This window comes from Echiichthys vipera (assembly GCF_963691815.1).
Source record: "Echiichthys vipera genome assembly, chromosome: 22".
NCBI lineage: Eukaryota > Metazoa > Chordata > Actinopteri > Perciformes > Trachinidae > Echiichthys > Echiichthys vipera.
This window is the reverse complement of record NC_139847.1, coordinates 10,911,735-10,935,512: the sequence shown is the minus strand read 5'-3', so window position 1 is coordinate 10,935,512 and position 23,778 is coordinate 10,911,735. Positions and strand designations below refer to the sequence as shown.

At 40.1% G+C, this 23,778-nt stretch overlaps 1 protein-coding gene across 2 annotated transcripts in view; it reads right to left on the bottom strand.

The window, feature by feature from the left end:
- LOC310964459 (glucosidase 2 subunit beta-like) overlaps nt 1-23,778 on the bottom strand; it is a 120,169-nt gene that overhangs the window by 19,881 nt on the left and 76,510 nt on the right. The window contains exons 11-13 of one of the 2 annotated variants that reach the window (XM_083937583.1): nt 16,495-16,564; nt 14,535-14,624; nt 4-75 (exon numbers count right to left, since the gene is read on the bottom strand). In XM_083937583.1, the coding sequence (XP_083793709.1) occupies nt 4-75; nt 14,535-14,624; nt 16,495-16,564 (232 nt within the window). The remainder of the gene's footprint in view (nt 1-3; nt 76-14,534; nt 14,625-16,494; nt 16,565-23,778) is intronic. The other variant, XM_083937584.1, reaches the window with a different exon arrangement.

The window sequence follows — 23,778 nt, the reverse complement described above, 5'->3', positions numbered from 1 at the left end:
TACCCTAATGAGACCTCTATTCCTGAAGTGCTCTTCTGTGTGACTTGATTGAATGGGCACAGGGTATAAGTATACCTGCAGAGGGGAAAACACAATGTCCCCATTGAGAAAATTGGCACACAAGGATTGGATGGTTTTACCTTTCCTTGCAACAAATCTTTTCATACTGTTTCTTGCTCTATTACCCATACTATGATGAAAAACGACAGCACTGTCACTCACGAGCCACCTTCACCTTGATCCTTTTTAAGCGGACCTAGAGCTGGTCGTGGTGTACTAATATTTCCAGTTCATTATGAAACTATGACGGACCTACATAGACTGTATAGATAATTAATGAGAAACACTAGATTTGCTCATCCTGCGATGGGACTATTGTGTATGCGCACATAGCAATGACGCTGCTGAGATTATATATTGTGCAGCCCTACTAATTACTCAGCCCAAAAAACAGAGAGACAAAGTTAGCGTCTAGCTGGTGTACATAGTGGAGCATTCAGTGGATAAAGAGCCAGATATTTCCCTCAGGATTTGGTGGATACCAAAACAGAGATGAAAATAAATATTGGATTTACATTCGCCAGGTGGCCAGAAACAGAACTCCAAATGAATGAATGTGTAAACAGGCAACTATTAACAAATACATTATCCAAAACAACTTATGTGGTAATAGTGTGTCAGTGTTGTGTTTGGGTTGACAATTAGGTATTATAGCTTTTAAAAAAAGACAGAAAAAGTACTGTGTCAAAAAGGCTCTATGAAACACAAAATGTGCACTTCAAACAAGCAAACTATGGTGAAGACAACTCAAATACCAAAGCAGTGGTTTACTTGGCAGAATTATTGAACAGTGAGACTCTCTCTAGACTTTGTGGCTACCTACAAAAGATTGACAAAGAGCTACCAGTTACCCTGCCACCCACTGCTCGTCTACTAAGGCAAAGAGGAGTCTAAAGGAGTTAGCAAATAGTCAAGACCATCACTAATGTACTTGCTGAGGAAAGTGCTGGAGTGTGAAGGCACGATCACTAGCTCCAGTATCAAACTGATCAAAGACCTTGATGGCGAACCCGGCAGGGGGAAAGGCAGCCATACTTTTGCCTTGACATTTGAACCATTACACGGACTGTTATTGAAGAGGAGAGGATGTCCAGACAACCACGAGGGAGAGAGAGAGAGAGAGAGAGAGAGAGAGAGAGAGAGAGAGAGAGAGAGAGAGAGAGAGAGAGAGAGAGAGAGAGAGAGAGAGAGAGAGAGAGAGAGAGAGAGAGAGAGAGAGAGAGAGAGAGAGAGAGAGAGAGAGAGAGAGAGAGAGAGAGAGAGAGAGAGAAGAAAGTGAATGAGTGAGTGAGAAAGTGCAGGGTGGAAAGGAAAAATGGCTGCAGCGTAAGTAGACGTGGGCCGGGGAAGTGCGGGGGGGATCAAAAGCTGTGTGAGAGAAAAGCAAGATGAAAGAAAAGAAAATGATGAACATCAGAGAACGGGGTATAGTGGGAGAGACGTAAGTGATTGGTTGCCGACGTCTTTTGCTTATGCATGTTTGCGGATTGTATTAAATGCTTCTCATTTCAGAGACTTTCATTTACCGTAGGCATTTATCCTTTCATGTCTACTGTATGTTTCGACAGGGATGGCCCTTCCCCCTTCCGCCACATATAAGGGCAAAGGGAAAAAAGGAGCATCTTTTTTGACTGCAGAGTAAGCAGTACAGCTTGGAGTACAATTAAATGTGTTCCACCATGACTAAGCCTATTGGGAATCCATTGCCCCTCCAAGACATTTGACACTGTGCAATAAGGATGTGTTCTTACTCCCTTAGTTTACTTTCAAATTATTTACTTAACAGCCAAGTGAGCAGCAATGTTGGTCAGTCGGTCCACCACCAGACTGGAATATCTCAACACCTGAGATAAATCCTCCTGACTTTGATGATCCCCTTTTCTGTAGCACCACCCGCAATAAACTTTCACCTGTCCAAAAAAATATTTGAACATCTATTTGATGGAATGGCAAAACATTTTAAAAATGCATTTATGGTACTAAGAGGATAAATCCTAACGACTTTGGTGATCCCCTGAGATCTCTCTAATGCCACCATAAGGTTGACATTTGTGGTTTTGAGAGAAATGTCTCAATCACTACTGGTTAAATTGCCATTACATTTTGTACGAACATGCATGGTCCTCTCAGAATGAATTGTAAAATCTTTAGTGATGCTCTGAGATTGTCAACATAGTACACATTATAGCTGGTAAACCATAAGCATGTTAGTATTTCCATTGCCAGTATGCTAGCATTACCATTTAGCTCAAAGCAACACTGTACATAAGTATGACTACCATGACACTCAATAATGAATGTATTAAGAGAACTGGATACAGCGTTTGAGGCAGAGCACGCGTTCATTCCTATGAAAGTTGTTCAGTAGCGCTTCTGCATCTAAAAATACCTTAATAATCAGCATTACTTCTGTCATACTTCCGCATGGGCCCATGGAGCAGGCGCACTTGAGACTACTCAGGTTGAGCACTCTAGGTTGGCTAACCTGAATGGGGATGAAATAATTTAATCGTCCGCATCTTCCAAGCTTTCAAAATGTTACTGGACTGAATAGAGTAATGTTGTGGGGATTGTGAAGCTCGCTAGTCAATGGGAATTCTTCTTTGCATCACCAAAACCAACACAGAAGTTGTAATTCCCCGTTTGGTCACTATCTCACTATCTGGGGGCCTGCATTCAACACCCTCAGTTCGCTCCAACATCACATGACATTTTAGCAGGACACACACGCACACCTGAAAACTTACATAACAGAATTTGAAAGTCAGTGGTTTGCTCCAAAATTGTAAATTTGCCAATGACTATTAAAATAAATATATCAAAATTCCTTCTTGAACCTGGCCTTCTAGATGCATTAACTGTGTAAAGCAGGTATTTCAGCAACAACAAACTTATCATCTGAGCCCAGAGTCATACAGCACCTGATAGACAGGGGTATGGTAGAGGAAGGGGGTTGGGGGTGGGGCAATGCAGTGAAAAAGCAATCAAATGAGTCCCATAAGGGAGTACCCCTGTATGTCTGTACCTCTCTCCCCCCCTCTCTATCACCCTCTCTCTTACCCTCAAGGCAAGCCATCCATCCCTGCCCACTTTTGCTGACACGCCAGCACTGCACTCACAAAAAAAAGCGAGGCTATTTATGAGTGAGGGCACTGCGATCTGACCTTGGATGCTCGCCTCTGTGTGGCAGCTTGAGAGAAAACAAAAGCAGGCAAGGCAACACAGAAAATTTGTCGATAGGTTGTTTTTTTTTGAGAGAGAGAGATTAGAAATGCAGAGCCCAACATGCGGATTGAGATGCAGGTTCATTTGCTGTCTGTCTCTGAGACAGACACTTCCCATTCTGCCGTCTGTGTTACATAAATGGGACACAGCAGAAAGGTCAAACTGGTGCATTTATAACGAACTGTCCCTGGCTATCCTTAACAAATGAACACAGTGCGACATGAAAGAGGAAATATCCACTGAGATGGACGGGTGGAGACAAAGACTTTGAAGAGACGAGACTGACAGCAATTGAAATATAAGGCTAAGAAACAGCAAGGAGAACAAAGACAGACTAAAGGGGAAGGCAAAAGGATAAAAAGAAATAAAAGTGTGCAAAAGAGAGTGGGAGGAAATCAGAGTTTGCTGGTGATGAGGCTGTGCATATGAATCACCAAATGAACACGCCACGAATATGACAGATGATGACGTGCAGCAGGGGGACATTGGGCGGAAGATACAAAGAATAAGAAAGATGAAAAGACAAATCTTGGTGGGTCACCGATCAAACCCTTGACAATAATAAGAAGGCTGTAATGAGCAGCAGATCATACAATGACGACAATGATCCTCCCATCCAGGTCCTGAATTTCACACCAGCGCCTCTTTATTTGTCTCTCAGGTTTGACCTGTTACTGTCTGACAATGCAGCTCTGAAGTTAGCCATAATAAGTTGTTACCCCTTTGTCACTCTTTGTTCTGGGCTCTGAAGGTACACAGTTTCAGAATAAATATCTTAGACTCAACCTCTCAGGCAGTACTTCATGCTTCACTTGATCAAACTGCAGGTTCAGTTCACTCAGAGTTCTGCTGATTTCTAGAGCAAATAGTTAGATCAAATTCTTACAATTTAAGCTAATGAAGTTCGACAAACGGTAATAAGGTTGCTAAGACATCTTTATTGGGTACAGTATAATAGAGAGATATAAGAAAAGTGAGGATAACTGAGCTCCGTGGACCTTTTAAGGGATAAATAGGTTTGTTTAAACTCTTTATAATAATGACTCCTCTTGGTGTCTTTGTCCTAAACTTCACCTCAGCATTTTTTGGCCGTGTACATTGTTATGACAGATAACAATAAAGGTCCAAACTTAATAAAAGTCCGTTGATGATTATAGATCTAACACCAACTGGTACTCACTAATGGTATATAGGAAAGAATGTATTGCTAATTCCACTGAGATCCAGTCAAGAGAAGGAGAGAGACAGCAATTAAGTCCTTCCCCCACTAGACTGCTCTGTGATGGCGTGGGTGGAGTTCACTGAGGGTGATACTGCAAACTGCAGCAACGTCAACACTAGCTAATTGGTTTACAGGTAACACTGTGTATACTCGGCTGGCATGTCAGAGGTCAAAGGTGAATCAGCATTAAAAAGTGACGTGGTTAATTGGAAAACCAACACTGTTCATCTCGAAAGCATAGGGCAACCTTGAGTCACACATTTATAAGTAGAATTTTTCAATAAGAGTATCAACATGACATAATAGGTTATAGTCTAGCTAGCTTTATTAAGCTATCCAGGCATCTCCATATTGTTGATATTTTTGGCTACATATTATTTTCATATTTCAATAAGAAACTACAAGGATACTGCATGCTTTCACTTATACATGAAGTAAAGTCATATTTCAACGTTGCTGATAATAGTATTTAGATTAGATTAGATTGGAAATAGGCAATTTGCACCTTTTTCATGTAATGTACAAGGTGTTTTTACAATTAGAAGCTATGACAAATCAGCAAAACGTATACTTGGCACCTGCTTAATTGGCGAATATGGTGATAACGATTATATTCGCTATAAATTAAACTGATATTAAAGTGTGCGCAGTTCTGCCTTTCAGCTGCTTCACAAATCAAAGTCCACAAAGGAAAAACAAACAGCTATTCTGGATGCATGGGTACCCTTACTCTGAAAATCTGCATTGCACACTGTGTACCTCATCACACTGGTTAAGAACAAAATTGGCACCTGGAAAAGGGTATTCCTTGACTAAACTCGGATAAGTGCTGATGAGGTGGGTTTCTGTTTCAGTCCAACTTACAAAAATGCAGTGCTAGTATTGCTACAACATCCTTCCATTGTGCTTGTATTTGTTTCTTTTCTGATTTAGCTGTTGTTTCACTAGTGAAAGGATTTTAACGATTAGTGACGTAACATGTTTTTTTCCCCCTCTTCTTTCTGCGGTGTTCCTGATCCTGCCCCTATATTTAGGGAAGGCACAAATCAGCCTGCTAACTGTCTTATTAGTGTTTCCCATACAGAGACTTTACTTGGACAGACCGCCCAGGTATATTAATGGCTGCCCAAGTATATCTAGTGACCCATTTTAATATTTTATTTTTTTCCCCCCATCCATCCACAATAGATTCACTGGACTCGCTGAATCGCACATGCTCTGCAGAGAAGCAGAGAGGGACATTCTCTGGTATTACTACAGCTCTTTGTGTGCCAGGCCCTGACTTCCTCCATCCTTTTGGAAATCACGTTACTCCTTGGCAGCAAGAACGTAGCGCTTTGTTCAAATAGGGCTATTAAAAAAGGCATGAAGTGTCTTGAATACAGATCTAGGTTTACTTGCAGTAAAGCCCTATTTAAATCTAACTGGCTATGAACATATTGTATGATTAATAAGGATGCCCATGTACTTTTTTATTTAATATTATAAATATATTTAATAACTGTAGGTACTGAACTTAGTAGAGGCAAATTCTTATTTAATGAACAATTTCCTTGTCCTACTAATGTCTGCAGTGTTTAGATCTCTCTCATACAGTAAACATATAAAGGTGCATCCATGATGCACTCGAATGGTCAGTGATTGATGCCGCAAAGTGCAATTATGGAATCAAATTCCAATAGTGTATATAATATTAGGAATCCTTGTGGGATTGAGTCAGGGCAATTTTCTTCACTTGGCAATAAAGTTGAGATTGTTGGCAGCCCGAAGAGCCAATGCCAGTCCATCCTTCTGGAGGCAGCTTAGAATACATACTCAGAGTAGGCCATTTTTCAGTTTACCTTCATTTTCCACATGGAGAACCACAAATGCAAGTCTGAATAAAATGCTGTACAGTGTATTTATTATGAGTCTAATTGAAGTTCACTTTCCTGAGCTTATCATATTTTGGCCTTGAAATTTTGTATGCAGAGCTGAGAGTGCACAAGATATATATATATATATATATATATATATATATATATATATATATATATATATATATATATATATATATATATATATATATATATATATATATATATATTTATTCTTTTTTATCATATTATGCTTCACTTCTGTGAAATAACATGAAGCGGGAAGGTGAATGCACAGCAGACCTCTATCCCACATAAATCACCCAGGAAAAAAAATAATAGTAATGCAGACCGAAAGAGCCTTTCAAAAGATGCCTCAATTTATATGAGAGCGGGAAACAAAACAAGCCAAACTTGAAGCCAATTTAGTTTTAAGAGCCATCACTAAGGACAATGAGGTAAATAGCCTCTGGCAGATCATTTAAAGATACACTCTCCCTGCCATCTCTCAAGATGTTACATTATTACTGCTGCTATTTTGTTCTCAAAATATATGAAGGTTGAAGCATGTGGAAGATATGAGAGGCATGAAAGGCCAACAGCAGGTCTATATAGATCTTTCAAATGCACTGAATTTAAATGAGATAACTTTTGTTATGATTTGGCACAGTAAATACAATTGAACTGAATTGAATCACGCACGCACGCACGCACGCACGCACGCACGCACACACACACACACACACACACTTTATACTTTGAGTATTTTATATCATTACAATGTGATGCCACTTTACCATAAAATTAGATTGTATTGGCATGTTAATCATTTTAAATTATATGTTTTTTTATGGAGTAGTATAAAAAGAACTCAACATTTTCCCTTTTTCCCGCTTTGTTTTAATACTGCTATTTTCCATTTAATAGATTTCATGAGTTCCTGGGTAGCAGCCACGCAAATGTAGAGATGCCATACGATTTTCAGACAATCAGTCTGAGTGGGCTACATTTTATAAAACAATCCCTCAAGTATTCTTTGACAAGCCCCAACAATCACTTAATAGGACCTTTCCCATTAAGTGATTATCTTTAATATGTATAATGTAAAGGATCCTATGTAGGTGTGGAGTATTTGGCTCAAAATAATATTTTACACTTATCCTCCTCAAATGTGTTAAAAATGGCTCTTAACACTAAAACGTGTTCGGAAAACTAATTCAACATACCTTAAGGTGATAATTACAGTTCCCACATTAAAAGTGAAAAATAACTGAGCCAACAATTGGAAGCTCTGACACTCGGGAGAGTGACTGTGAAACATCTGTTCTCATGATACTCACTTTAAAAGTTTCCCTTTTGCACAATTAGGGGTGTGTTCATAAAGAAATGGTTTCTTGATGGCAGTAACAAAGAACTTTATAATCATTTGCACAAAGTCTGGCTTCAACCCCTATTCATCAACTTGGAATGAATTGGAATACCAACTGAGAGTCCTGCCTTATCACCCAACCTCACTAGTGCTCTCGGGCCTCAATGGGAGCAAATGCCTGCAGCCAGGCACCATAATCTTGGAAAGCCTTTTCCAGAAGCGTGGAGGCTGTTACAGCAGCATACTAATCTCCATGGCTTTGGAATGAGATGTTTAACAATCACATATGCCTTTATTGCTTGAATATCCACATCGTCATCATCAGATGGAGTTTTGTCAGTTCAGTTGTCATGGAGACAATGGGTAAGATATACTGAGGTAACATGATGATAACTAGGCCCTGTCCATTACAAGTGGGAAAAAGTAAACTCCATCCACCGATGAAGGCCATGAGATTTGGCAGAAAGCTTTAGGATAAGCTAGTGCAGAGACTAGCATATTGGATCAGAGCATCACACTTGACACTACATGCAAGGGCAAGAGCTAAGACAGACTGAGAGATCAAGTGTTCAAACAGGTGTTATCAATACAGTCAGCCCTTCTGGTCTAAAGGTAATGAAATAACATCATTATAATGACAATTTTTATGCCTAAATATAAGTTTGCTTTACAAAACATCATCTTATCATGACATTTGAAAGAGAGTAATTTTCATATTAGAGCATTTACATCCTATTTTCCTTCTCTGCGTGTTGAATATTTGAACATAGCAGAAATGGCTTTCTCAGGGTGAGAAGTTAAGATGTGCTTCCTCTGGCTGTTATATCATTCTCAATTATAGGTGTTTTAGTGTAGTACATCCATGAACCATTTGAATAATATGCAACAATTTACATACCATTGCCATGCCAAAAAACACATATTGAATGGGTCAAACTTGCTTAAAGTATCAGCCCTATTTCCAGGCAGAAAATGCTTGGGGTAACAGGTTATTAGCTCAGAACCATGACAACTATGCTAATTCTACCTTAAACTCCTCAGTAAATACGGTGCAGAAGACAGTAGCTTTTTTTAAGAGTGTGTTTATACAATCATACTATGTTTGTACTGTATAATAATAGACAATGCATTATTCTGTACTCTGTTGCATGTCTGTCTGTCCTGGGAGAGGGATTTCACCTCTGTAGCTCTTCCTGAAGCTTCTTCCATTTTATATCTATCTATCCACAGCAAGGCCAAACATGGTGACAGTCAGAAACTCATTGGCTATTTTGTCAGTACCTGTGTGAAACTCAAGAGAAAACACTGCCCAGGGTAGTTATCAGATAAGTCCTCTCTACTGCATACAAACAAAAAGACTAAATATAAATCCAAGCTAGCCAAGACATCTGTCCACTCAGTCAAGCTGACCCAGGCACACATTAACGAAGGCAGGCTCCCATGTTGATTCCTGGTTCCCACCATGCAGAGGGAATTAAGTGTGATTGTAGTGCATGTTGATGTTTTTGAGGGTTCTTTACTCTCTGACTAAAGTGTAATGCCTGTGCAACAGCAAGCAATTTTAAATCTACACGAGCTCGTACAGTATTATAACAATAATGACGTCCTAAAAACGGTTACGATTATTAACTTGGTTCTAAAGCACTTCAATGTGAATAAAAAACAGGAAGTCCTGGTGTGTTCTGACAAGCTGGGATAAACAAAAAAATATCTTAAAGGTGACCCAGACTGTTTCAACACAACCAGCCCACAGATACTCTGCTCACTGCCCACTTCTCTGGGTTGGCAGCATAACAAAGACTGATGAGATGTGAGGATTTTATGACCCCACCAGACACGCACACGATCACTGCTAGCCCACAGGTCTACTGAGCGAACGGAAACTCCTGCTCCTTCAGATGGCTACCCCTGCTGTGGGCTGGGCAGAATCTCCATGTGCTTTTGGTTCCTTACAGGAAAGGACCAGCATCTTGACAGCCAAAGCAAAGGCGTTGTTGAATCACAATTGGGTAAAGTGAGGCAGTGATTTAACGGGAAGATAAATTGACTGTGCTTTTCAACATGGCGTTTAGGAAAGAATTAGGAGAACCAAGTCTTCTCCAAACTTAATAGAAGTCGTGCAAATACATAAATGTAGCTTCCTCCTCAGTGGCATGTTAATTTTGTGTCCCTGGCTGAAAGCAGTGTTCAACAAATGCACTGGTTTAAGTTAGTTACACTGACTGACTGTTTTGTACGCCTATGTATTCAGTAGGAACCAGTGGGCTTGGGATGTACAGCCGAAAACATGGTAGAGAAGTCAGAAAGTATTGAGAGATAAACTAATACATTAGCATCAGCTGACAATAAGAAAAATATAGAATACTGCCAATCTCATCTTCTAACAATGTCCCATTTTCCTTGACACCGCAGAGTGGGCATCCTTAAGCAGCAATCTTTTGGCCCCCTCCGTTACAGACAAATGACCAAATGTGACCTTTTGAAGTTAATTAATTGCAAAAGGAGCTCATTAAGAGTAATGCTAAATTCCATGCTTTAAATTAACAACAGTGTCTGTGCCACATCTATCATAATTTGAAAGCTACTGAGTGTGACAAAGTGTTCATGCTCTAAGGCATGGAGCTGCATAAACAGCTATTGCAGCACAACCACTTATTTCAACAACATTCCAATTATGGTTAACCAGGCCGTCTGCCTTTCTGTCCCCTTGATAAACCGGGGCAAACAAGGTTTTCATTACATTTGCGTGCATGCATGCATTTGTCTGTTGTTAGCTCTAGTCTGGTTTGCTTCCTGACATTACATCAATTTCTAATAGCAAAAGGCCTTCATTTTAAAGCTGGGCAGTCTGAATGGCTGCGCTAAATTACATTATTACTGAAAGCTGATTTGTTCTTTTCATCATTTGTTCTAATAAAAAACACTGACATGACAGTTGCTCTAAGAATATTATTACAAGAGAGAAGTTAACTGATATTTCTCCATTTCTGACAAATACTTGCTATCCAGAAACACAGCAAATAACTTACCGTCTAAAGATCCCATTCTCATATGCAACTAGATAGTATTCTTGGCACAGCTATTATGAAATCTACCACATGCATTTCCATGTTTCACTCACAGTCAGCAGACAAATCTAAGACTTAACACCACCCGCATTGCTGTGGTTTATTCCCAATTTGAAACAGCTCCCTTTAGGCTATCCGGATGGAGTCTCTTTTCTTCCCTAGAAAAACCCAGAGCACTGTTAAGGCCATGTGATGTTCTACAGACAGTTGGAAGTGTCACTTGTGCTGTGTTATCCCTCTCTCTTTTCTGTCAAAGCTGAACCACAGTGGCGGGCATGACTCACTGAAGTGCTGTACTTTCTAATGACACGAGAGCGGAGGCTGAGTCAATCTGACCTGACAGTCTTGCATAAATCACGGCCCTTCGATTTAAGTTGCTTTGAGGAGTGTCAACAAATCCACAGGAGGAATATTAGACTCTGCTGTAGGTAGGGACTCCGCCTCTGAGAACTCATTATGGGGTGTCTTCCTTCATGCTGTGCCAGGCTGTGTTGACGGAATTGCCAAGCTTATTTCTGATTCACTGGCAGAAGCTTGCGTTTTAAATTCCCGATAACCAGCACCCTAAAGACGATTTCAGGGGAAGTACTTGGATTTCTACTGGGTGAATTTTGGAGGTGAGCTTCAACAGCTCAAATTTGATGTAATGTTAAAAAAGGTAACTCTGGGCTGTAGAGAGGTGAATGAAATATAGGAATAAATGTCATTAAATGATAATGCAGCAAGAACAAGCTCCCTCTCTAGACTTGTATTCGTTTGGTTTATGGTCTTTAAAGACACTGATGAGAAGTAAATGTGGAGTGAGATAGTACACATTATTTAACTTCTAATCTTGCCGTTAATCATTCCACTTGAAAGTGTTCAACAACAAAGGGAATTTCCCCCTCCCCCCTTGAAATCAAAGTAATTATATTTTCCATGGACAAACAGGAGTAGGCTTCAATCCCCAGTTTGCAGAAGTGATTCACGGCATCATGATGCAAAGGCAACAGCAAGGCTGAAGGAATAACTCAACAAAGAGGCGCAGAGAAAAGGACCCTCCTTTGAGACCAAAGGAAAAATCTAAGCTGACACTTCAGATAGAAATGAAACACACTTTCAACATCGACAAGTTTAGCCTGCAGTATATAAGAGTAAACAGGAGCAGATCCAGTTTCTGTGAATCACTTAAAAGCAATCAGCTCTTTCTATTTCCTTGCTTCACTTGGTCTAAGTCACTGACACTAAGTTGCTGCACATGTGTCATTGTCATCAAATGATCCTTAGATGGTAGAATTTAAGACCATTTGCTTGCCACACCCCACACCAGCATCAGTTGACTTGCATTCATTTAAACATGCACAGCTATTATTTCTATTAAAGACAGACAGTGTTTCAGTTCAGCAAACTTTTGTGGCTCTGGGCCATATTCTCCAATATTGGCTGCCACTCAAGAAAAAGAAAGAGGGAGCAATTTAATCAAAAGTGAGAGACCTAAACATCAGGGAGGGCAAGTGTAAGAAGGTTTCCACCAATGATATAGAAGCTGAAGAGAGAAGGGTGTGATTCTGTTCCATTACTGGAGAGGAATTGTAGCTCTGCTAGTTTGCTACTTGAGGGCATGGGAGGGAGTGTTATAGAGAGCCGTTGGTTTATGTGTCTGTCAATGTCATGTCTTTTCAGAATCACGGTTCAAGGCAAACAGCAAGGATAAAGGGGGGCAGGGAGGGGAACTGGTATAGTGCTGAGAGGGTGCTGGTAGGTCAAAGGACCTTCAACTGAGTTGACGCCAGTGGATATTGTGCTCTTCAGTCATTTGAAGGATGAAAAATAACACAGATACCAATAGGAAATAAAGGTGTACAGAATTGGTTTCTGTGCAAAAGGCTGAGGTTGTGAGAAATGGGCTAACTTGAAACAGCTTGTGTGAATTGGATTGAACTTTCAAGTATGTTATTTCTTTACTATTATAACCTGTGAAACCATTATGTACAACTAAATGTTTTGGTTTGGTAAGGTTTATGCATTTGCAAGGCTACATACTTTGGTAAACAGTAGATGAACATAGTTAATAGTGCAACACAAATCAAGCCTTCCCCACTCACATGGCAGCTGACTTTTTATGTAAGCATCGTTTCACAATGAGAAGCAGTGAAAACAGATCTGATATGATATCATGCTAATAGACTGAGGGCAAAGCTGCATGTCCCAGGCAACAATTCATCATCCATGTAGAAGACACAGATTTAAAGGAGCGGCACCATTCTTGTATTGCAGTAAGTGAAGAGTTAGTTAGTCCGAGTATTTTAAGTATGATAAGAGAATTGTTAGATCCTGTTTATCTGCTTTACTTAATATCTTGCACAAGCATTTGTGCTGTATTGTTCGTATTTTCAAACAATATGTTGCACATTGTCGTGGAGAAACCCAAGCTTAATTGGTTTGCAGTGCCTAGTATGACTGGCCAACCACTGTTTTGGGGAGCTCAATTGTACTGTATATTCTTGCATACGTGCTGATTAATGTGCCATTCCTCCATTATTGTTGTGGCATAATATTTAATAGCTTTCCTCTACTTGTATTTCTTCCATATGTAAGGAAATAAAGAATGATCAATATTACAGAAGTCAGCTCTCCATCCCTGCAATGGCATTAACTGAGATTGATGTTTCAGGCTGATGTACAAGATCTGCAACTTTCCTTTTCAGATTTTGACCCCTAAATGGCAAACTAAGCAAACAAATCACACTGGCGCATAAGGGCATGGGAAAGCCACTGATTCCAAGGATGTCTAAAAAATGTATTTGCAGTGCAGATCTCAGTGCAGATCTCAGATAATTTTCTTTCAAAACTGCAACCACCCACAGGCTTCTAAAGCTCCAGCTGGCATCAATCCTGAGGAGAACAGATTCTACCCCAGCAGGGGCCATAGGGATGCAGCGGGAGAGAGTAAAAGAAGCTCATTCTGTTGATTAAATTGAGTTGATTTAGCTGCTTGGCTTTCTCCAGGGTGACTTGGAGCACACAAATTATCAACTTTAAATGGTGGATCTTTACTGAGATGATTCACATTTGGTACTGAAATAATTTGTTTTCGTACAGTTGCTCAAAAAAGGGTTCCAACCTCTGGTTAACATATTGATTTTGTGATTGTTCTTAAAACATTTTTACTTTTCTATGCAGTGGTTTTTACGGCTACCTGCAGTGCGCAGGTATTGCAAAGTAATTGCTTTCCCTGATTTCCAGTACTGAGTCAACACAACTATTTCTATCTTTAAAGGCGCTGTATTCAATATTCAGAACATTAATATAGCAGCAACCACATATTTTTCATGTAAAGATATAGTGGAGTAATGGCGTCCGGAGTAGAGAATAAAGTCTCCCTCAGTATGTGTGTGCTGACATCTAAGCATCTGTGGTGTTGTGATATACCGTCCAGCCATGTGTGCACGCTCATGCAGGTGACTGTGAAAAAACATTGTTATTTCACATACTGGGGTTAGAGCTGTGTGGAGAAAATCTCAGCCAACTTTTGATCTTTCAGTATTTAGAGTAGAGCTGCTTTAACAATTCATGAGCAGTTTGTCAAAACTATGAACATGTTTTTTTCTGTCAGTGTTTTTTCGTAAAACATTATTATGATTGCAGTGTATTTTGGTATGTAACCACACATTTTAGGATTAATTTGCATATTAATGCCAGACAAAAATAACCATATAAATCAAAAAAGTAATGAAAATCCCACCAGTACTTACTCATATACTTTCAGCTTGTAACACTGGCTGTTCAAAAACAGAAACTCCCAATCTGGTCCATAGTCAATGGCCAGCTTCTTACGGAGATCACTGAGGAAACCAAAATGAATATATTAGACCATGAGGACACTTGAAGCTGGATTTGTAAAATATGAAATTGAGTTATTACTGATATCTGACATCATGCTAAATTTGAGACAATTAACAGTTCCATCTGAGCGCATGGCACTCAGAAAGTAAGTTACTTCAGGTATTATAAAGGAAAATGCTTTAAAATATGCCAAAAGATAAGTTATGTAATGGTTTTAGTATCCAATCTGCAAAATAAAATAGCACAAATGCTCCTCTCAATATGAGAGAAAAAAAGTATTATTGAACACTCTGGATGTAGGTTGTTTTAAGTCGCTGAGAAGCTGCTTTAATAACTTTTAGATGACTCGTAACTCTGCTGACAATGTAGCTTTATTTTTCTTGCTACTTTTAGTGACTGACTTCTTGGATAGTGTTGATGAGGTGGCCCTTTAAAGCCCATTTCTATGCAGTGTCTCCAATTATCTGAGCTGGCGCAGGCTGCTTTCTTCACTAATCGCAAATAAGGGAACTGAGCCCTATCTCTAACAGCGCACAGGCCCTTATTTCCATATTCATAACCCAGAATTGCTAATGGGGTTAACAAATGTTTAGAGAAGGTGATTGTTTCGCTTGGGGGGTCGATAAGGTAGGGCAGCAAAGGGGAATGATTCGGGGTCAAAAAAGCATTGCCGGTTGCGTAACTGTGTGTGCATGTGATTCTCTGTATGGTGGGGGTCATAACCTTCATGGAGAGTCAATTTTTGTGGAAATTACTCTTTACAGCACGCTAAAGAAATAGAAGGGTGTGGAGTAATAAGGAAGGGGCTTTATTTTCACGCTAGTTCCAAAAGGTTTGAAGACACAAACGCACTGGCGCTGCATACTGATAAAGGACATTGCCTGCAGAGAAGATGGGGGATACTCCAACAAACATAAATGATAGTGACTCATTTGACCAGAAGCAATTGAAGCACAGTGGACAATGAAGAAATAAAACAACTGAAGCCAAGTCAGCTCCTTTCCCCTCTTTCCCCCTCATGCAGGCGCTTGTTTGGGGGGGGGGGGGATCTTGACCTTTTGGTAACTGGCATCTCTGTGGTTGGCTCTCCTCTCTGCCTACTACTAATGAACAGTTTGCAGCCCAAGAACCACAGTAGCCCAAGGACCACAGTAGCTACTTATCAGCTTTTGCTGGCTGGCTCAGAGCTCTGTGAAAATATCTGAGGGGGAGCAAAAGTATGTCACAGGAATTCTCACCCAAACCTGCTCAGGTTCTTTTTTTTCTTTCTTTTCAAGCATGTTAGTGTGACCGTATAACGTAATGTTAGGAAGGAAATGTAGGCTAAATAAAGGAATTCTATAGAATCAATTTAATGGTTTACCATTTAAAATAATTGAATACAGTGTTTTGAGGCTGACAGATGTTTTGGATAGAAAGTGGGTGTGCTAATTTGTTTTGACAGGAGGTCATTTTTTCCAGTAATGCAAAAATAATTACAGCGTGTGCCACAGTAATTTATGCCATTTCTGTCTTTAAAAACACGCAACAAAGAAATTTGGATAATTCATACCCAGGAAGACACTTCTCTGCTCAAAGTAAGTTAGAATAGGTCTACCCACCAGATAGCGTTTGTTTTTTCGTCATTAAAATTAGCCTTAGGTATCACATAGTGCAAATTCATCACTGTGTTCTTTCCTCACTACTTCAGCACAGACCGATAGAGTATATTATAAGGCCCACTTACATACCATGCAACCCTGCTTACAATAGCAATGTGATAAGCAAAAGCATCGTCCACACGAAGTAAAAACAACTGAGGATTTAGCCACAAATATGTGACAATGGAAGCTAACCTCTGTTTCTATTTCACTGTTATTCCTCCCTTACCTTATTTCCATGTTGACTGTCTCATAGGCTTCTTCTACTTTCTTCAGATTGGTAGCCTCCCACTCCGCAGCTAGACAAAACAAAAGGTCACACAAATTAACAATGTGGAGTTGTTGCATCTCAACAGCTGCGTGTTGCCAAACAGTGGGCACTTAATATAGACTGTTATAGCTAGGACTGGGAAGTGGAGCAAGGCTGCACATGAAAAGAAAAATGTGATTTCCAGGTGTGGTAATTGCTGAAAGGCCGGCAAGCTTATTAGTCTCTTTACACTGACAACTATGTTGACCAACACTGAGAGAGAAGACACACAGAGTTTGAGAGCAGCAGGTGTCCACAGCGATATGTTTGTCTCTCTTTGTTACATGTTCCTTTTATGACAAGATGTCTGACTAGTGGACAGCTAGAGATGTTTTATCTCCTAAGTGATTGACTAACTGTAAGTAAACAACTATATGTACAACCCTGTTTTTTGCAGTTTTTTCTGTTCACTAGATGAATCTAAGTCCATAATTCACTCTTCTTTAGGCTCTTTTTTGACCCCTGAGGGAAATATCTCGCTCTTTTGTAGCTAAATGCTCCAACGTCTAACTTTGTCTCTGTCATTTAGTGTTGAGTATGTAATGTAATGTTTGGTGTCAGTTCTTCAGCGCCAAAAATGCTGAAAACAGCCTCCTAATGCTGCTGGAAACTGGATTGAAAAGAGCATAGTTTAGTTTTTAAGGCCATAAAACCAAACAATGAGATGAAAGACGCTAAAACACTCTGCAAAGCTGAATCGCAGAGGCGAGTGATCATTCTCTGTGGGTTTGTAACTACAAGCAACTCCCTTGATATTGTTGTCACTATTTAATCAAATGGAATTAATAAAAATAGTATAGTGCAGCTTTAGGTTTATCAGCAAAGAGGCTAAACACTTCCTTGTTCCATCCTCCTCAATTTGAGAGTTTGCTCTTTAACTATTTCATATCATTGTCCATTTAACTTACACTTGTGTGTATAGCTATGCTACTTCAAATGACATTTTCTCTGCTTCATTGTAAAAAAAAGTTTAAAATACAAAAGACCTTTTCCTAAATATAGTGGAAGAGTAAGTGTTGGGCTGTGACGAGACATTTTTGCACAAGATTTTGGGTTGTTAAAATGTGACGATATTTCTCGTTGAGGTGAAAAGTTGTCTCACAATATCAATATGTAAGTGTTAACGGCAACAGAGTGACGGATAAGAAAAAAAAACAATATGTACACACACACACACACACACACACACACACACACACACACACACACACACACACACACACACACACACACACACACACACACACACACACACACACACACACACACACACACACACACACACACACACACACACACACACACACACACACACACACACACACACACACACACACACACACACACACACACACACACACAAAGAGCTGCTCATCAGAGCTGAACACACACGCCTACGATGTATAATAACATGGAAATGTAATGAGTGAATGAGTGACGACCGTCACAAAGCTACTGTGACTATATGGTGACAGATTGGGGCGATGCCCTTTTGGACAGAGAGCCAGCCCCATGTGAGGACCATAGGCTACACCCCGGCTAACACAAGCATAATGCAAAGACACCCGCAGCACAACCACAGCTCTCTGCTGAAAAAAAAAATCAAGAAAATATTGAAAATTCAAAACTCAATATTGTGTGTCACTTGTTCTCGTGAAATGAGAATGAGTAACTACATTTTTGTGTAGACATATAAAAGGTCCTGTTAACAGTAAGAACCAGTACTTTTGACCATGTCTGGCATTGTACGAAATCTCACCTCATTTGTGATGTCTCGCAAAAGGAGGTAACAGTGCAAAACTTTGTACTGTTTACACAACACTACTAAAAATGGAGTTTATGAAAATTTTCCCCCTGGCTGGAGTTTTCCTAAAGGTCAATTCAGTGACCTAAAATATTGTTTGCATGTGGACGAAGCAAAGAAAAAGCATCCAAAAACTCACTAGACATCTGTTATAGATCACTAATGAAGAGAGGCTGACACAACACAATATTTTCAAAGATTAACAGTGTTGACCACAGTGTATTTCACTGCAGGATTACACATGCACAGAGGGGCTGAAAACTTGAGGAAAGAGAAGATGAAACAAAATAGAAGTGACAACTCCAGTTTAATTGTCTAGTGACTGATTGACCTGCGGATTTACTGGGATTTCTGGACTCTGGTGGACAGGTTCATCTCTGTCGTCGAGGAAACTCTCACTGGGGTTCTGCACCGTGGCAACAGAAAGGAAATGTGTATGCGGAAAGGACTGTGTGGGAAGCTGTCACAGCCCTGGTCTGAATACCAATTAGCATGTTCCTTGCATGTGGTCTCAGCTGGTTGCCCATAAAGATACCCCCCACACAATTCCCTCAGCACCTATTTCTTGCCAAACAGTGTACAGATGTGGTGTGTCCAAGAGGCAAGCTGTGATTTCCCATGCTGTAATGGCTATTTTTATAGCACCAAAAAGGGTGGATCTGTCCCTAACCCACCCCTGATCGCCTAAAACTCCTTCAGAATATCCAACACAGACACGCAAGCGCACACACAGGCACACGCTCTTTCTCTCATTCCTACTCAGATTCTCCTTCTTGCCCTATTTCTCTCTCTCTCTCTCTCTCTCTCACAGACACACAAAAACAGACACTAATCATAAGGCTCAGCAATGACAAAATGAGACACAGAATCCCAAGTGGGTGACATTTGACCCCTTGCAGCAGTTCAGTCGTATATGGAGAGTGGTGACTGTAAAGGGGGAGCTGAGGAGGGAGAATAAAGACGGAGAGGGCAGCCAGGCGTGCAGAAGTACCCAGAGCAGGGAACACAGGGTGAGTAGACCCTCTGGAACGGACTCTGCACCAGTCAGGCCGACATAACCTAAGGCGGATGTACAGTATGCCAAAAAAGACTTCATGCTTATGGTCTAATGATTGCGAGGATTGGATTAACAGTCATGCGGTTCAATAGATGTCATGCCATTCCAATCACAACAAGCATAAATTCACTGCTTGAGCCTTTTTTTTTTTCATGGCTGTTTTCAACAATCAGATCCTAACAAGTTTTTATTGTCATGCATAGGAGTAAATGCATTTATATACTGAAAAGTCTACTTTTCTAGATTTAGTAGATATTCATATGGAAAATGTAGGACAAAGGATTTCAAGTTGAAGGTAAATTGACCGGAGGATGACATTTTCCACTTCCACAAATGTACTGTATTTCCTTTTTAGGACTAGAAGCTATTAAGGGTCTTTTTTTAAATCACCACAGCTGTGCACAAAAATAGAAGTAGGATGAATACACTGTATACTATATGCCATCATCTTCTGGAAATCTCCTGTGCAAACAGTCCTTGAGCTGGAGACCGGAGATGCTCTGTTTACATGCGGACGCATCAATAAGCAAGGCAATTTCTCTGCAGCTCTAAGAAAAAAAAGTCCGGGAGTTGGTGCAATATGCGCCGCTGCGATGCTTACCAGAACAAGGGCAATGCAGTGAGGCCACCCTTGAACCTTACACTCGCACACGCAACAGACACCTTTAGCTAGATTACGTTGACTATAAGGCTCATGTAGGAGTTTTGCTTTGTTGTATGCAAAAACCTGCTCTTTAAAAACAAGCCTGGCAGTTTGCTCAAGCTTCCACTCTGGATCCTATGCACTTTCCTCTTTTATTCACCCCCATTTATCAACCCCTTTTCTCTTTTCATGTTCACTTCGAGATTCTCCTCTCCTTCAATATTTTCAGCATGAGCTCCTCAGAGTCTCCCTGTCACTGTCACCTCCCAGCTCCATTTTTTCTATTTCCCTCAGTTTCTCTCTTCAACTGGCGAACTTGTTCTGACTGCAGAGTGGGGAGTGGGGAGGGCTAAAATATAGGTTGAGGATTCCTGTAATGAAATGTTTATGGCAGGTGGCAACAGCAAACAATATTCCTTTCAGATACTGTCAACAGGGCTGGCGGTAGCATTAATAGCCACCTGCTAGCATCAAACACAGCTGGTGCCAATTACCCTTGCTTTTCTTAAAGAAGCAATTTAACAAAGTAAAAGGGGTGTTACATAATAAAAAAAGAATAAATGTTTGCATCTTAACCTTTAAATACAACAAATAGAAATTAAACAAAACATTTAATTCAGATACAGAGTAATGCTTCAATTTCTCTCTCTTAATCCATCCAAATCCCACAAAGGATTCTGAAAGTGTAGAACAGGCCGCTGGGAGTTGAGAAGAGGTCACTCTCACCCCCTGCATAATCATTGTGTTAGAGTGTCTGATTATATTAGAGCTGAGTGAATAACAGTAGCTGGCAGAAATAGCATCATGTTTTTGAACAATCAGTGCAATTCATAGCCTTGTGACTGACTCAGCTTGTATTCAGTCTCCCACACTCTCCTGCAACTCTTTTTTTTATGCACAGTGGTTGAAGGACAAGTGAAGCACTGCGGCGAGGACGTACTGAAATTAAGAATGGGTTCATTCACTGCACAATTGCCAGTATATCAAATTATATAAACTGAGAATGGTGAGCATCAGTGACCACACATAATGAGATTTGATTAATAGAATACAGTCAAATGTTCCAATAGTAATGATTTACTTGCTTAAAAAACACATGTTACATTATCATAGACATAGACATATTGTATTTTACTTGTTCTGACTGGCGCGGTCAATCAATCAAGCCTTAAGGCTTACACGTAACAGTAAACATGCATGAATTAGTGCTAAAACAATAAGATAAACTGACCGGAAATAAACCAATACACATTTAGTTGTATTTATAAAGAAGAGTCAAACACTTTAGCTTCACAAATGTTTGGATTTGCAACATTTCTCCTTTTTCATACCATTATAATTTTTATATTTTGGGGTACAAAACAAGCTATTTGAAGCCGTCATCTTGGGTTCTGGAAACTGTCATGGGCATTATTTGCTATTTCCTAACAACCCACGGGCTAGATAATAATTGTATTATCAAAAGAAAGAAAGAAAGAAATCATGGTTAGTTGAAACCCTAGCTAGAATCATTCATATGACTAATTGCTTCATCTAGGAGACTTGAAAGAATAATTTTACAATATGGGAAATAAACTTATGTGTGCTTTGCTTACCAAAAGTTAGAGCTCAGTACTTCTCTCCTATTTGTCCGTTAAATATGAAGCTACAAACAGTAGCCCGTTCATATTGCTTAGGCACTCAACAACTATCCTGGCTCCACCTGAAAGATGCAAATTTACCTACCAGCACCTCTGTAGCTCACTATAAGCTTTGCTATATCTCATTTGTTTAATCTGTACAAAATCAAAGTGCAAGAATGACATGTGTCCGACAACTCCTTGGCTGGGAGAAGTGACTTCCTGGAGTCTTTTTGTCGTCATGGAGATGCCAGGGAAGCAGCAGAGTAGCGGCTCCCGGCCAAGATATAGTCTGGCACATACCTCCCTACCTTAGTATAGAGCCAGCTGAGCCTTAATGCCAGGCTAAGCTAACTTGCTGCTGGCTGTAGCTTAATATTTAACAGACGGCTATGAGAGCAATATCAATCTACTGATTTAACTCACATATATCTCAAAATGTCACACTTTTCCTTTAAATGATGTATTGTCTTAACCTTTTCTATGTAACTGTGGTCCTCTTGATGTTTTAGGCCCAATTTAATGCATGACTTACTGAGATAAAGCGGTGTTAACATGCAATTACTACAATATACAGTACTATTCATGCAATAGCGGTAAAATGCAGGAAAATGCACAAGGAAGTCAATTGCTCATATTATCATCGTAGTACGTAATCACTATTTACCATTTTAACAGAGGAGGCTCAATAAACACATAAAAAAGGCTGTGTCGAGTGAGTTCACTCTGCAACAACTGGGTGCTGTTTATGAATATGTATGATGTAACAAATGCCTAGGAGCTGACCTACTTCTGTGTCTCCTCTGCTCATGACTTGGTCCCCTTCCGGGGTAACTCTGTCATCTTGCAACATACTGTAATAGGAAGGATGCAGCTCATGTACAAATCAACATGCTCCTTTTTGATGGTTTTGCAAGTGATCATAACGGGCTGCTGAGGGAACGTGCTGAATTGGTGGTTGCGCAGGACGTGGTAATGTCAGGTTATTTAGTCTTGATAAGTTTATAATTTTTACTTGCCTAAATGCAGCAGGATATATGCAGGAATTCTGAAGTTGACTTTCAAACCTTTCAAGACCTTTTTAAGACCCTTTCCATACGTTTGAAGACCTCATGACCACTTCTAGTCCTAACCGGTTACATGAGCGACACATTTAACTCCTTAGGCTGTATCAATGCAACGTAGTTCAGATAGACGGTGCGGGAACAAAGCACAAGGGTGTTTAAGGACGTTTCTATATTCATTCATAGCTACTAGCTGTGGGATTGGAAATGAGTCTTGTGCATGTGTGCCAGCTCCAAAATGAATAAGATATGTCAATTAGAATCAGGCGTGTATACATCTTCTGCGTACACACGGTTTAATGTGTCTGGACCCTGCTCTCTGCGTCCTTTGTCAGCTTTACGGCTAGAAGTTAGCGTGTGGGATTGGAAAGCGTTGATCCCAAGCCCCAAGCCCCAACCACAGCGACTTCCTGGTTGATCAAATGTTCTAGTTTGTATGTTTAGGTCATATCTCCATGACAACACTGAGGGGGTGAGTTTTTTTGTACCAGGTTAGTTTTTATTTTATTGGACGTTAAAGTTAATGAATAATTAGGGGCGTGGCCTCTTGAGTGACAGCTAACCGCTGGCCCTTACTTTTACTTGGAGGTAAACACCAGCCAGATGGACGTGTCTCCCTGCCCCCAACGTCTGACAAGATGGCGACTCCAGTAGGCGAGTACGATTGGATCAAGTTGAGACAACGGACCTCGATGGAGAGGCTACGTCCATGTTTTATACAGTCTATGGTTGATCTCGATTGAGGCTAAACTCATAGTCTTCAGTAGTTATTTTGAGAGAAGGTCAAACTCCTTGTCCTTCAACCATTTGTCAGAAAACTTGCATTTCTTTATTATCTAGGTAGTTAAACACCTGGGTGGGACATTTGCAGCAAGCACCAGTCAGTCAGTGAACAATTGTCCTTTACAGATATTATCGAATCCAGCAGGGTTGCATAAACTACAGAATCCCACTACCCGCCCACATAATGATTATATTCACACACTAACTTCAGCATACAACCTCTTTGGCCAAAT